The 15,838-nt window shown below is 35.0% G+C and overlaps 1 protein-coding gene across 4 annotated transcripts in view; it reads left to right on the plus strand.

Moving 5' to 3' along the window:
- LOC110023336 (potassium transporter 7-like) overlaps window positions 1-15,838 on the plus strand; it is a 58,115-nt gene that overhangs the window by 11,132 nt on the left and 31,145 nt on the right. For all 4 annotated transcript variants that reach the window (XM_020722694.1, XM_020722691.1, XM_020722692.1 and 1 more), the window contains exon 5: window positions 2,686-2,946. In XM_020722694.1, the coding sequence (XP_020578353.1) occupies window positions 2,686-2,946 (261 nt within the window). The remainder of the gene's footprint in view (window positions 1-2,685; window positions 2,947-15,838) is intronic.

Genomic DNA, 15,838 nt, shown 5'->3' on the forward strand with positions numbered 1-15,838 from the left:
TTCTTCATAAAACAAAATTTGATAAATCTTTTTCAAGATTTATGTGTATGTCAAAAATATAAATTTTAAAATATGTTTTTAAAATACATTGTCCACCTGACGAATACCTGTTTAGGCTGGGAAATAACCCCTAAGTGAGGTTCAAGACACGCTTCTAGACGAGTGACGGGTTCTATACGTTCGGGTGACCGAGTAGTCTTCGTGAACCCTCGAGAATAAATATAACTGAGCCTAGTCCCATACGAGTGCTTGCGGTTCTCCTCATCCGAATTTTGTTTTCTTTGTTTTGTCGAAGTTTTGGGACGAGGCACTCGTGTTACTTTTCCTTTCTTTTAGAATTTCCCCAGGAGTTTTGAGGATTTTCTTTTACTTGAGTCTTTTTCGTTGATTTTCTCAAGTTTTTTTTTTCGCTTTTCCTCGGGTTTCCTGGACGACGTTTCTTTCAGAATTTGCTTTTTGAGATGCAATTAGGTTTGCTATACTTAAGGAACAGCGGATCTCACGGGCTCACAGGTTTGCTTTACATTTTACAGCAATTAATTTTCCTGTTTCTACCTGCTACTGCTCTTCTTATACAACATGTTATACCATTTCTGTTTCTACCTGCTACCGTACCGTATAACATGTTATATTATTCATGTATCTACTTGCTACTGTTCTTCTCGTACAACATGTTATATTGCTCCTGTTTTGCCTACTATTGTTCCACGTGCATTCTATTGTTTGTTCCTGCATCGCACACTTTACATTATATAACTTCAAGAATGTTACCTTTTTGCATAGGATGTTTAGAGGACTACAACCATAGGGCCGTTTGATTTAACACTATAACTGGACACCCTAGAAAACTTAAACTCGTCATGGCAAGGAATTTGGAGCTAGCGCAGTGGGAAACACGACCATCTTCAACAGCATAACACGTCTTCCCCAGCAAAACCATCCCTTTTCCTAGAAATTAAACAACAATCCATAGGATTTCGAGGTTGTTCGCCTAGCGTGACATAAATCCTCCACCTTTTCTTTAGGCATTCGTATAGCTCTGCCGTACGTTTTAAGCCTTAAACTCGTTCTAGGCTCCGAGGTCGTCGTCCTATACGACGTAAACCCTCATATCTTTTAGGCAATTTGTGTGGTCCTGACACGCAAATGTCCTGCCACGCAAATATAAGCCCTAATTAAATAAAATTGGCAGGATGAAACACTTTAATAATGTCTTCTTAAGGTTGAAGCCAAACCATTGGATAGACTGAGAACCTACTGAGGTTTGCCTCAGGATCTGTGGCTTCCCCTAGTTTCTCTTCATTTGGATTTTTTAACAATGTTCCAGATTTGAGCTTTTCCCCCTTCACACCTCTTTGTCCGATTTCATTGTAAAGTCCTATCTTTTTTGACTTCTTTGAAGACATTATTCCCTGATTTTTATCGAGAGTTTTCTTAGGTGACCTAGGTCATTTAAGATGTAATTAACTATAGGGGCTTGCCCTTATAGGAAGCTTTTCCGAACCCAGCTTAAAATAAACCCTATTTAATTATTTGTATTAAATAGGGGAACTTGTCGGCAAATAAAACGGTTTCGCAGACCCAAACGGATGTAATATGTTTTCTTAGTTTATTTGATTGAGCCTCATCCTCAAGTATTGTATTTATTCTTCGGGGTAGATACAGGATTTGAGGTAGAGTGCTCTTTCATTTAAACTATGAAAAATATGAGGTTAGTTTGATTTCATATTTTTCTAAAATTATATACATATATATACGTAAATTAAAACGTCCTTCCGAAGCGGGCGACAGGATTTCGATTCTGGCGACCGACAGCTTTTTACGGGCGACCCCCCAAACTTTCTTTTAACTTTCTTCTTTTTAGTGCCGACACATAGTCTTTTATAAATATACACTAAATTCAATGATTAAGATTGAAGTTGACGGAGAGATGAAAATGATTCAACAAAGTATCCTCTTTTTGTTGCAAGAATGAGGAGTAGAGAAAATTGCTTTTCCTTCTTCTCTTGTGACATTTCTAGGCGCTTGAATGGATATATTTAGTATCATTATGAAACTTATGATGGGTACGTGTGCCTTGTCACCCTTTATATCCATTCCAGACTAAAATGCTGTTAATCGTCAATTGGATCAATCGATAGAAAGCCAAACCATATTGTCTTCGAGATTTGTTTTGGATCATGTTGAACTTAGATAGTTATGATAGACAAATTTATAGAATCCTTAGGTCCTAAGATTAGTGTTTTTGTGGATCTAGATTGCATGAATGGATCTATAACGATAAGTTTTAGACTAGTGTTGAGGATTCTTTAGACTAAATGGCTAAATATATGTTGGAGATCTAAGTTTAACGTCAAATGGATGTACTTCATCATGGTTGATTCGTGGTCGACACAAATCTTCGAATGATTATGCAATGTATTAGCTTGAAGGACCATTGTTCCTACCTAGCCTCATTACATGAAGATTGTTTAAGCATGAATCTTGATACCCTTAAGCTATTGGCTAGAATGAATCAGGACTGTTTGTTAAAGCCATATGATGAAGTAATCTTATTGAATGGCATACTGATTTCTTCCTGTTACGTTCAAGTCTACATTTTTTTAAAATTTATCCTATTGTTTGAAATGTACTCCTCATGTTGTGGAACTTTAGGTTATCTAACATGCCTTCAATTTCCTGCAGGTGAAGTTGTGATTATTACAGTTACATCACTAGTAATTTTATTCAGTGTACAGAAGTTTGGAACAAGTAAAGTGGGGCTTGCAGTTGGGCCAACTTTGTTCATATGGTTTTGTTGTCTTGGAGGTGTTGGTGTGTACAACCTTATTAAATATGGGTTGACAGCTTTTGTTGCCTTTAATCCCATTTACATCTATCATTATTTTAAGAGAAATCCTACTCAAGCTTGGATATCACTTGGGGGTTGTCTTCTTTGTGCGACTGGTATGAAGGCTTGAACCTAACTTTCTTCACTTTACATGAACCATATGCTTTTTTTTTTCTTTCTATGAAACTATGATTCGACCACCAGTTGTTGGTACTTCTTGTAAATGAATAATGACACATGCTCTCTAGAAAGAAGTGCAAAAAAAAAAAAATTGCATAGTCACTGCACCCTGAAACACTTGGCAAAACACTGGTGCACTATGCGATTAAAAGCACACTTTGCTTCTGAAGCACAAATCGCTCAGTGTGCTCTCAATTATATAACTTGCTATTCTATAACAGTGCTACTGTTTTTCAACTGATTCTTAGTTTGTTTTCATTTTTAATAGTTATGCATTGATCTTATTATTGCTTCAAACTTTATCTTCATTATGTAATATTTCTTTGTTATTATGGTTTTTTGGCTATTCGCTTCTTGTTAGTTAAAAAATTGAAGTGTACATGTTTAATTTCTCATTTCTTTGCTTTTTGTGTGTTGAATTTTACATTGTAGATGTATAGATTTCACATCTTTTCTTAAAAAGTAATGGTGTTTTTCATGGATAAATCTAAGACTTGTAAGTGCTTTTATTAATTATGAACCATATAAATTGTTTAATGCTCATTGTGGCTTGAAATATCATCACTTGGCTATATATATTTGAGTGATTCTGCGTTAATTTAAATGAGCAAAATAGATGGTGTATAAATTGCTGCCCATAAATTATGCTCTCTCATGGGTGCTTTATATTCTTGGTTTGAGGCTTCCCATGGGTGTAATCCATTATATTTAATTACTCCAATTAGCCACTGGATATAACTTCCAATTTAAACTTGTCTATGGGCTTTATGTTGTTTTGCTTTGACGGTTACCTTGCTGGATGGACCTACTCCAATTTGGATTTGGAAGAGAATGATACATTCTTGTTGACTCATAGTAGTTATTATTATTATTATTATTTATTATTCATTATTTTTATGTTTATTTTCGAGAAAGATGGAGAACTCAATAATGATCCAATGGTTATATTATTCTAGTTTGTAATGGACTATGACATACTTAGTCATGGTAAATAATTCACTTAACCTAGCTGGAAAATTATCGTCAGAATTCTTTAATTTCATGATACAAGGGAAGCTTCGTAGATTTGGTAGGAAAGCGTGCTATTAGAGGCAATTTTAAGGCTATTCCTGCTAAAAAGTAGCCTCTTGGTTAATCAATTGTGTCGTATGACTCACAACTTGTAGGTTTAGCCATTGATAAACAACTAAGCTTGGACATTTTAGATAAGGTTATTTGATACATTATTATTCACATAAAATTTCTAAGGTTGATCATATGGACAAAACATATATGACACTGGCTTTTTGTGGGCTTTAGTTAAATTTGAATTTGTCACCCTTTGCAAGCTAGAGCAAAGGGTGAATTCTTAGGATCACGGAAATGTGGAGTGGTCTGTAACGCCAAGTTTTAATCCCTAGTAACTTTAGCGTTACACTTGGAAGGAGAAGAATTGAGCTTTTGAGAGGAGATGAGTGAGAAAGTGACCATAAGTGATTACTTGGGCTCAAAGGAGGAAGAAGTGAACGAGATCATGTGCTAGGCCGAGAGCAGCATGTGTGATCGGCGTATACAAGCTTAACTTCGTCTGCTAGAGGAGATAGAGCAAGTTTGGCGCCAAATCGAACAAGTGAGGTGTTTTATTAGCAAGGAATCGATGATCCCGCAAGCGGACTACAGGCAGTCGAGCATTAGGCCTTGGAGCAAGACAAAATGATGGCTAACAAATAGCAACCAAACACGAGCAGAAGGAAAAATTATCTGTTTTCAAGCAGTTTCATTAAGTTTGCACCAAGTTTGCGCTTCGGTGAGAATAAATAATGCAACTAAGAGTAGGTATCATAGGTTCATGTTGTGCTTAAGAGAGAAAGGAGCATTGAGGTTATGAAGTTAGAATTATTTTTTTATGATTATTTAAAAAAAAATGAGAAATGATGGACTACACACACACATTCATACATTAAAGAATATTTGATAAGATAAAATTTAAGAAGGATAATTAGAAAGCTAAATTTATATTTTATGATTAATATTACTCTTAGTAAGTTTGAATGATCAACATTTTAATTAAAAATTTTATTAGAGTCCAAATAAAAATAAATAAATAATTATTTATCATGACTATTTAAAAGTTAAGTACATAGTAAATATTAATTATGAATTAGAAATTTTAATTAGAATATAATATATTGAATAAGGTTTAATTTAAATAAATAAAATAAAATAAGTGTGGAAATTTAAAGGTTAGTAATCTAACTAGAATAATGTGTTACATTTAACTTAAAGATTATTACAATCATTAATTAATAAAATTAAATAAGCAAATAAATAATAATAGGGATGTTAGGATTTATGTTTTGGATAATATATATTAAATTAAAGAGTTAAATGTTGATATATTCATAAAAAGACCAATTAAACAAATGATTAATTATTATGAATGCTTTTTTATAGGTGTCAAATTAAATGTGACAAAAATTAGTATAAAAAAATAAATTTCTAGCTAATTGAACGAGGTGAGTACTTTAAATTTTAAGTTATAGTAGTATTTTGGGCTTCTAAATCAATTACATAAATATTTATGGATAATTAATACATTCATAGAATTTTATTTTGATTCATCTGTTTTTCAATCTTATCAATCTTATCAATCTTATATGAATGTTTCAAGTATTTTTATATAAAAAAAATATTCATTATTTATAAAATATCTTAAACTAAATGATATAAAAATGTGAATGATATAAATTAGATAGAGTGATTGTATGTGAATATTGAATTTGATGGAGTTCACTATCTTATGGTGTTAAGTTAGGATGCTAAAATACACTCATTTAGATTGACAAATATTATTGATAGTGATATACGTTAATTGGAATAAATTTAAATAGTACTCTTGCGGCAGTTATATGATTAAAATGTTATTGACTAGAAAATGATATAGTGCAATGTAATTAAATATTGAATAGTCATAATTAATTAGTGACTAATGGTCTTATGTTGATTTATCTTTGATGTGACTATCATAAATTTGCTTTTAGAGGTAAAAATGTTGATAACACAACTTTGTTTTAAATTAATATTTTCAAGTTTTAGCTTTTGATTAGAAATAATAGAGGTGAAAATGTGTATAAGAGATGATGTCAAAAAACATAAAGATAAATTTATTTTTTTTTATTTTTTTTTTATTAGTGATTCATTCTTTATTTTTGATTTAAAATTAATAATTACATTTTAATTTCACTATCCGATCACTCGTTGATGTCTTAGAAATTCTTGTAATATGATTTGCTATTGCTTAAACCTTTTTAGGGTGTGTGTGTATTTTTATATTATATTGCATTTTATATTGTATGAGTTTGAATTTGGATTGTGGGGGCTTAGTGTTAGATTTTGATGTTTCCTTTTGATACAGTTCAATTGATGCAAAATGTTAGTTGTGGAGTTTGATTGTAGCACACATAAGCAGACAGTTTGGGTGCTTAAGTGCCCATCGAGTGTTCCCAGACCGAGAAACTGGAAGTCCTGCGCCCAAACTAGGTGCTTAAACGCCCAAGGTGGGCGCTTAAGCGCCCACTTCTAGCTCTGGGACGCCTTTTCTAGAGAACTTGGCACCCAAGAGCCCAAATCCGGCCGCTTAGGCGCCCGGAGCAGTTTTCACGAGAACTGCTATTTATGTCATGATTTCGGACAACATATTTGCGGACTTGGAGCGTAACTCTTTCTGTTTGTTCATCAATAAAATCCCGGTGAAGATAAGAAGTGTTGATGATAAGGGTTCTGATTTTTTTCTACGTGTTTTTTCGCATCGGATCATTAGAAACAGTGTGGAGTGGTGCACTGTAAGTTTTTTCGTGTGAGTGTGGAGAAGGTACATATATGACATATATGAATCCTTTGTAAAACTCTCTGAAATTCATAATGAAATTTGTGGTAGTGTGACTCCGTGGTCTTTTCCCGTTCTTAGGTTTTTCCACATAAAATTGCTGTGTTCTTTTCTGGTTGTTTTTTTTTTATTGCGTTTCTGGTTTAAATTTATTGTTTTGATTTTCTCGAATCCTGTGATCACTTTCCGTTGTGATGTTGAGAATTGTTTGGAGGATTCCTCACAAAACTGGTATCAAAACAGGGTTTGATTCAAATGGGAGTAATGGTCGAAAAAGCAAGGTTTAAGGTGGAGAAGTTCAATGTGACAGACGAACTTTGGTTTCTAGAAGATGCAAGTGGATGATTTGTTTTATCACAAAAAATTATACTTGTCATTAGAAGGAATCACAAAGAAGACCGAGTCTATGCTTATGGAGGAATGAAAAGTGTTGGATCAAACAACACTGGGTTTGATTAAGTTAAAACTTTCCTCATCAGTTGCATTCAACATTGTGGATGAGAAAACTACGGTGGATCATAACAGTATTGGCCAAGATGTACAAAAACCTTCTGCTTCCAATGAGAATTTTCTGATGAAGAAATTATTTAACATAAAGATTATGGAAGACAGTTTAGTGGCAGAGCATCTCAATAACTTCAACACTGTGACGAGCCATTTGTGTTATGTGGGAATTAAGTTTATTGATGAGGTCAGGGCACTGGTGAAACTAACTTCTTTGTCAGAAAGTTGAGAAGGTTTGGTGACAGCGATGAGTAATTCTTCAGGGACTTCGAAGTTGAACTTTGTTGATATCGTGGGTCTGATGCTGAATGAAGAAGTTCGCAGAAAAATAGCGAAAGGGGGATCTTCAGGTTTTGCGTTGAATGATGATGAAGAGGAAGGAATCTGGGCGGAAATACAAACAGAGGCAGATCAAAGTCTAATAAAGGAAACCCAAGTCAAGAAGAAGAGATTGCTGGAATTGCGATAAGAAGGGCATTTTAAGAAGAATTGCAAGCTCCAAGGAAAGCTGATGATAAAGGACATGATAGTAATTTCTGTATTATTGTCTCCACAGGTGAAATTCAAAATGACTCCTTGATTTTATCCCTAGTCAGCAATGAATCTTGGATAGTGGATTTAGCTCTCTTTTAATGCTTGCCCCAATAAAGAGGTATTAAAAAACTACACTCAAAGTCATCTAGAAAAGGTTTATTTGGGAGATAACAAGACCTGCAATATAGTAGGAAAGAGTTGATATCGAGTTGTTGAATAGAATAGTCTGGAAGCTTACTGAAGTCAGATATGTTCCTAGTTTGAAAAGAATCTTATCTCCGTGAGCCAGCTGACGATGTCACGACTTGTAACAACTTTCACAGGTGATTCGTAGAAGGTGATCGGGGGCATTAGTGATGGCTCAGGACAATATTGAAGACACCCTTTAATTGATCAATGAAGGGTCTAATTTGCTGATAAGTTGATTAAAAATAATCTGCTAATAAGCTAGGTGCGGTGGCTATTAGAATTTTTTATTTTTTTGGAAAATCCAGACCGTTGCCAGAAAGCTGTCACAACACCTAGATAGGTGCGGTGTGAAAACGCTGCTTTCAGCGTTTTCAAAACGCATAAGCTGCCAAAATGCAATTTATCCAAATAGTCCAGGTGCGCTTTCAAAACGCCACCGCACCAAATAAGCTGCCCCAAACGGACCTGAAATTAATGATTATTGATGTGGCCGGAACTGGGGTGGATTCAGGTTTGTGACACTGTATGCTTGGCCATATGAGCGAGAAATATATGAAGCCGGTACTTTCAGAGAATAAGCTTCAGAGTTTGAAATCAGTTGATTTGAATTTCTGTGAAGATTGTATTTATGATAAGTAGTTTTTTTCTCCAAGAACGGGTCAGTAGTGAAGTTCAAGAAACTGGAGTTAATGCATACTAATGTATGGGGTTGATATGTCTTTGGATATACTTAATTTATTTTTTATTTTACATATACTTTTGAATGAAAGTGCACTTTAATGGAAGATATTTTTATATTTATGATGCAAGTATAACAGGTAGGAGCATTGTAACGAATTTGGACTGAATCAGAGCGAAATAGAACCAAATGAAGCAAATGTGCTAATTGTATTCTGGCGCTTAGGCTACCACTTTTGGATGCCAAGGTGTTACAGATGAAGACATTGGCGCTAGGTTCGGGCCCTTAGGCGCCCAAGCTTCTCGAGTAGACAGGGAGCACAACGCTTGGGCGCCGCAGATTGGGCGCCGCAGATTGGGCGCCTAGGTCTTGCAGTTTGGACAATTACTTTTTGCCCGACTCCGGGAGTTATTTTATGGGTGTTGATTGTTCAGATAGTGTGTTTCGACAATCTTAGGAGTAGGAAAGAAATTCCAAGTATTGGAATTCACCAAAGATAGTAGGTAGGAGTAGGAACTCTTGTTCTAGAGAGATTTGAGAGGGGAATTTAAGAGAATCTGCAAGGGTTTTACAACATCTTGTCTAGCACTGTGGAAAACATCATCCGGTGGAATTTCTTCTTTTTTTAGAGGGCAAAATCTAATTATTGTGTGTAATCTTATTTGATTAATGTTGTAAACACATATTTGGTTAATTTGCTTGGATTGAATAATATTTTCTTTGGTGTTTATCATGTGTAGTAGATTTCTTATACTTTTCTCTTGTCATAGATATGTTAGATTTGTAGGTTTGTGAATGCTTTGAGTTGATCTTTATTTTTATGTGATGAGTATATCTCTAAACTTAATTTACATTGTTGTATTGGCTATATAACTTGTTAAAATTTGTTGTGACTCATTTGGACTTGAAAGAGTGGTGGTGAAACAACATAAATATTCACATTGTGTAAATGACTATGAAAGAGGGGTCATGAGGCAATGCAATTTAGGGAGATGCGTATCGATATAATTTGAATTAGGAGTTTCACGGGTGACAGATGGAAAAATTACCTAAATTTGAATCATAATCATTTATACACTTGACAGAGGGTAAATGAGGCTTATGCTCCTATTGTCACCATCACATTACAATTTTTAATATAAACACGTACAATCTACCTAGGAAATCACAAGAGAGAAGTACCATATCAATCTTAAGTTTTTCTTTTTTAATTGATCTAGGAAAGTTTAACGTAGGAGTAGAAATATACTTAGGAGTAGTTAGAAAACCTGTATTTAGCGATTTTCTAAACTAGGACCTAAGAGTAGTAGACTAAAATTCACTCTCAGTTTGATATTTCTTCGAAGCCACTGTCACCTTCTCTGTGGGGTTGATATTCCGGACTCAAGTAGAGTCCTAAATTACGAAAATGTTATGTGTCTTGCTTGGAAACCCTGACACTTAAGTGGAGCGAATTAAATTAAATTATCATTAAAATGTTGGTAATTGCTGGGGCCGTCAGCTGTCGTACTCTAGTTCAGTCCATTGAAGGTTTTCGTTATTGTCACTTTCATTGATGATCACACGAGAAAGTTGAGTTTATTTTTTAAAACAGAAATCTTATGTATTTGAAGTTTTTAAGAAATGGAAAATGAGACAAATTTGAGGCTGAAGTAACTCAGATAAGATAATAAAGTTGAGTACAGTGATGAGAAGTACAAGAATTTCTATGCTATAGAGGGGATCAAACATGAGTTAACTTTCTCAAGGACACTGCAGCAGAATGGTGTGACTCAACACATGAACAGAATAATCACAGAGTATTCTAGGAGCTTGAGGTTGCATGCAAGCTTGTTGAAAGAGCTTTGGGCTGAAGCAGTTAACACTGCAGTTTATCTGATTAATCATAATACGTCGATACCTTTGGAGAAAGGCTTAAGAAACTTGGAGTGACAAAATTGTATGTCTGTCTCATTTAAGAGTATTTGAGTGTTCTACATATGTGCATGTTGATGTAGGTTTTGGGAGCAAACTTGACTCTAAATCTGTCAATTCAACTTCCTTGGATATGACACAGATGAGTTTGGGTACAAGTTCTGGGATTATCAGATTCAGAACTTCATCAGGAGTAGGGATGTCATTTCAACCAAATGGAGATGTACGAAGACAGGGTCAAAACTCATGACAGTCCACCAGCTACTTCTGAAGAATCTTGATATGTGGAGATAGATGATACTGTTGATCAGGAGGATGGAGAAAGAATATGTGCTTAACTAGAAGGAGCAATAGAAGTTTCTTAGACACCTGCTACATAAGTTAGGAGATCCAACAGAGTTAAACAACTCAAAACTATTCTTCTTCTTTACACTATTTGTTTCTAACTAATAGCGGTGAACTAGAATGCTTTGCGGATGCCACTCAAGTTGAAGATTCAAGGGAGTGGGAGCTCGCCATGAATGAAGAAATGCAATCTTTGGAGTCAAATCAGACTTGGGATTTGACGATACTACCAAATGACAAAAAAACATTGCACAACAAGCGAGTCTACAGGCTGAAAGATGAGTCAGATGGTAGCAAGTGCTGTAATGCAGAACTTGTTGTGAATGGTTTCTAGCAGAAGAAACTAGTGGATTATACAAAGATCTTCTCCCCAATGTTGAAGATGATGACTGTCAGGGTTATGCTGAGTCTGGTAGCATTGGAAGATCTACATCTGGAGTAGATGGATGTAAAGACTTTTTTTTTTACATGGAGATCTAAAGGAGTTGTACAAGGTGCAGCCACAAGGTTTCAAGGTTCCAGACAAAGAAGCTTTGGTCTGCATATTAAAGAAGGGTTTCTATGGCTCGAGGCAGGCCCCGGGACAATATTACAAAAGCTTTGGCAGGTTTATGTCAGCAAATGGGTATTTGAAGTTCCAGACAGACCATTTTTGCTTCATCAAACACTTTGATAACTTTTATATTTTGTTTTATTTTTATGTGAATGACATGCTGATCGTAGAGACTAATATGGAGAAAACCAGAGACTTGAAGAATCAGTTATCAAGTGATGAAACATTTAGGTCCAACAAGGAAAGATCCTTGGGATGAGAATCAACAGGGACAGGAGTGCAGGAACACTGAAGTTGTCTCGGACAGAGTATGTTGAAAAGTTCTTACAGAAGTTCAACATGAGTGAGGCAAAATCAGTAATGACTCCCTTAGGTAGTAACTTTAAATTATCTAAGAAGTTATCGCCTAACTCTGAAGCAGAGCAAACACAGATGGAAAGAACTTCGTATGCTTTAGTAGTTGGAAGTTTGATGTACAAGATGATTTGTACGAGGCTAGATATTGCATATGCAGTGAGAGTAATCAATAGATATATGAGCAATCCAGTTAGACATCATTCAGAGGCAGTAGAGTGCATTCTCAAGAATAAGGGACAATCCAGATTCACTGTAAGGGATAAGAGGACCCAAATATTTAATTTTGCAACTGAAGCAAATGTCTCATCATAGTTAACTGTGAATACTCTTTGACGATTAATTGTGCCTTCTTGCATTCAAAAAATCCATCAAATTTAAACTTGATGCTAAAAATCCATTAGCATCCCACTACTTTTTTGCTCTAAGGAAGATCAACAATGTCCCAGTATGGTTCCACTGAAGGATATTCATTTTTTCCATGGCGGCAACTTTTCAAGCTAAGTCTGCTAAGGCAGCCTCAATATTAGAGGGAAATTGACAATTGGTTAGGGCTGTAGCAAATGCTCTATAGGTTGACAATAATCTACGAAGAGAGACATAGTTGCCATGGGATAGAGAGAGATCATGTATGATTGTGTACCTTATTTATTGTAGCAACAGTGCTGGGGATGTCGTCCGTAGGGGATTCAGGGTCTAGTGATCCCGACTGTTTATATGCAACAGTATAACAATGTATTTGATTATATTTTTCACTTATCTTTCCTTACTTTGCAACAGTAACAAAAACTTGATCCTGGAGAAAATCAAAATTTAACTTTTTAATTTAATATATATTGGGATATTACACAAGTATACATATCGTTAACAAGTAATATAAGACTTTTTGATTAAACCCCGAATATCAAACCCACTTAGATTGTTCACAGTATGCGATAATTAAAGTACAAACTTTCTACTTTAAAAAGACAAATACTTAAACTATAGTTTTTATCACAGTAATAAAATTTAAACTCTTTTGGGTATTTTTAATATTTGAAAATAAAATAAAAACTTATTAAAGTTAAATTGAGTTTATGTAAAAGAAAAACACTAAATACGAAATATCTTTCTTCTTATCATGAATCAGTAATAACTATAGGAATTCTGTTGCGGAAGTATTCAAATTGTGTTGTGCCAAATATGAGTAATATTATTCATTACCCTTACTAGAGATGCTATAAAGAACATTGACTAATTTAAACTTTGAATAGTTCTGAAGACCGGTTAGGCAGGGAAGATACTAGCTCTCACTCTAGAGTTACCTCGGTTCCCTCCACATGGGGGCTGACATCTCGTTTATGTTTTCGTTCATTTTTCTCTTTTATTTTAGAAAGAGTCGTCAGCTTGTCGATCATCGTATACTTCCCCTATTCGAATAAATCTTCCTCCTGAATCAGATCAATGATTCGAAGAGGAGAGAAACCGAATAAAAAGGGACATACGTCAATGCGACAAACAAGAGAAAACACAAAACGTGGAGAGCTTACGTGCGGTAAACCTCGCAAGGATAAGTTAAGAGTGCACACCCAAACAAGATCGGCCGAAAGCATCTTAAACCGATATCCGCGAAAGAATACCTACGTAAACTACCCAAAATCAGAGAGTCAGGTGTAGGTGTCTGTTCTGGGGCCATGAGTGCTCCTAAGGGGACACATCCCACTTAGTTAATTAAATCTTGGGGGTTGCCCAAGTGCTGTAATGCAGAACTTGTTGTGAATGGTTTCTAGCAGAAGAAACTAGTGGATTATACAAAGATCTTCTCCCCAATGTTGAAGATGATGACTGTCAGGGTTATGCTGAGTCTGGTAGCATTGGAAGATCTACATCTGGAGTAGATGGATGTAAAGACTTTTTTTTTTACATGGAGATCTAAAGGAGTTGTACAAGGTGCAGCCACAAGGTTTCAAGGTTCCAGACAAAGAAGCTTTGGTCTGCATATTAAAGAAGGGTTTCTATGGCTCGAGGCAGGCCCCGGGACAATATTACAAAAGCTTTGGCAGGTTTATGTCAGCAAATGGGTATTTGAAGTTCCAGACAGACCATTTTTGCTTCATCAAACACTTTGATAACTTTTATATTTTGTTTTATTTTTATGTGAATGACATGCTGATCGTAGAGACTAATATGGAGAAAACCAGAGACTTGAAGAATCAGTTATCAAGTGATGAAACATTTAGGTCCAACAAGGAAAGATCCTTGGGATGAGAATCAACAGGGACAGGAGTGCAGGAACACTGAAGTTGTCTCGGACAGAGTATGTTGAAAAGTTCTTACAGAAGTTCAACATGAGTGAGGCAAAATCAGTAATGACTCCCTTAGGTAGTAACTTTAAATTATCTAAGAAGTTATCGCCTAACTCTGAAGCAGAGCAAACACAGATGGAAAGAACTTCGTATGCTTTAGTAGTTGGAAGTTTGATGTACAAGATGATTTGTACGAGGCTAGATATTGCATATGCAGTGAGAGTAATCAATAGATATATGAGCAATCCAGTTAGACATCATTCAGAGGCAGTAGAGTGCATTCTCAAGAATAAGGGACAATCCAGATTCACTGTAAGGGATAAGAGGACCCAAATATTTAATTTTGCAACTGAAGCAAATGTCTCATCATAGTTAACTGTGAATACTCTTTGACGATTAATTGTGCCTTCTTGCATTCAAAAAATCCATCAAATTTAAACTTGATGCTAAAAATCCATTAGCATCCCACTACTTTTTTGCTCTAAGGAAGATCAACAATGTCCCAGTATGGTTCCACTGAAGGATATTCATTTTTTCCATGGCGGCAACTTTTCAAGCTAAGTCTGCTAAGGCAGCCTCAATATTAGAGGGAAATTGACAATTGGTTAGGGCTGTAGCAAATGCTCTATAGGTTGACAATAATCTACGAAGAGAGACATAGTTGCCATGGGATAGAGAGAGATCATGTATGATTGTGTACCTTATTTATTGTAGCAACAGTGCTGGGGATGTCGTCCGTAGGGGATTCAGGGTCTAGTGATCCCGACTGTTTATATGCAACAGTATAACAATGTATTTGATTATATTTTTCACTTATCTTTCCTTACTTTGCAACAGTAACAAAAACTTGATCCTGGAGAAAATCAAAATTTAACTTTTTAATTTAATATTTACACAAGTATACATATCGATACATATCGTTAACAAGTAATATAAGACTTTTTGATTAAACCCCGAATATCAAACCCACTTAGATTGTTCACAGTATGCGATAATTAAAGTACAAACTTTCTACTTTAAAAAGACAAATACTTAGACAAATACTTAAACTTTAAAAAGACAAATACTTAAACTATAGTTTTTATCACAGTAATAAAATTTAAACTCTTTTGGGTATTTTTAATATTTGAAAATAAAATAAAAACTTATTAAAGTTAAATTGAGTTTATGTAAAAGAAAAACACTAAATACGAAATATCTTTCTTCTTATCATGAATCAGTAATAACTATAGGAATTCTGTTGCGGAAGCGGAAGTATTCAAATTGTGCAAATATGAGTAATATTATTCATTACCCTTACTAGAGATGCATTACCCTTACTAGAGATGCTTTCATTACCCTTACTAGAGATGCTATAAAGAACATTGACTAATTTAAACTTTGAATAGTTCTGAAGACCGGCAGGGAAGGGAAGATACTAGCTCTCACTCTAGAGTTACCTCGGTTCCCTCCACATGGGGGCTGACATCTCGTTTATGTTTTCGTTCATTTTTCTCTTTTATTTTAGAAAGAGTCGTCAGCTTGTCGATCATCGTATACTTCCCCTATTCGAATAAATCTTCCTCTCCTCCTGAATCAGATCAATGAAGAGGAGAGGCATCAAATA

The sequence above is a fragment of the Phalaenopsis equestris genome, unplaced genomic scaffold (assembly GCF_001263595.1).
Source record: "Phalaenopsis equestris unplaced genomic scaffold, ASM126359v1 Scaffold000224, whole genome shotgun sequence".
NCBI lineage: Eukaryota > Viridiplantae > Streptophyta > Magnoliopsida > Asparagales > Orchidaceae > Phalaenopsis > Phalaenopsis equestris.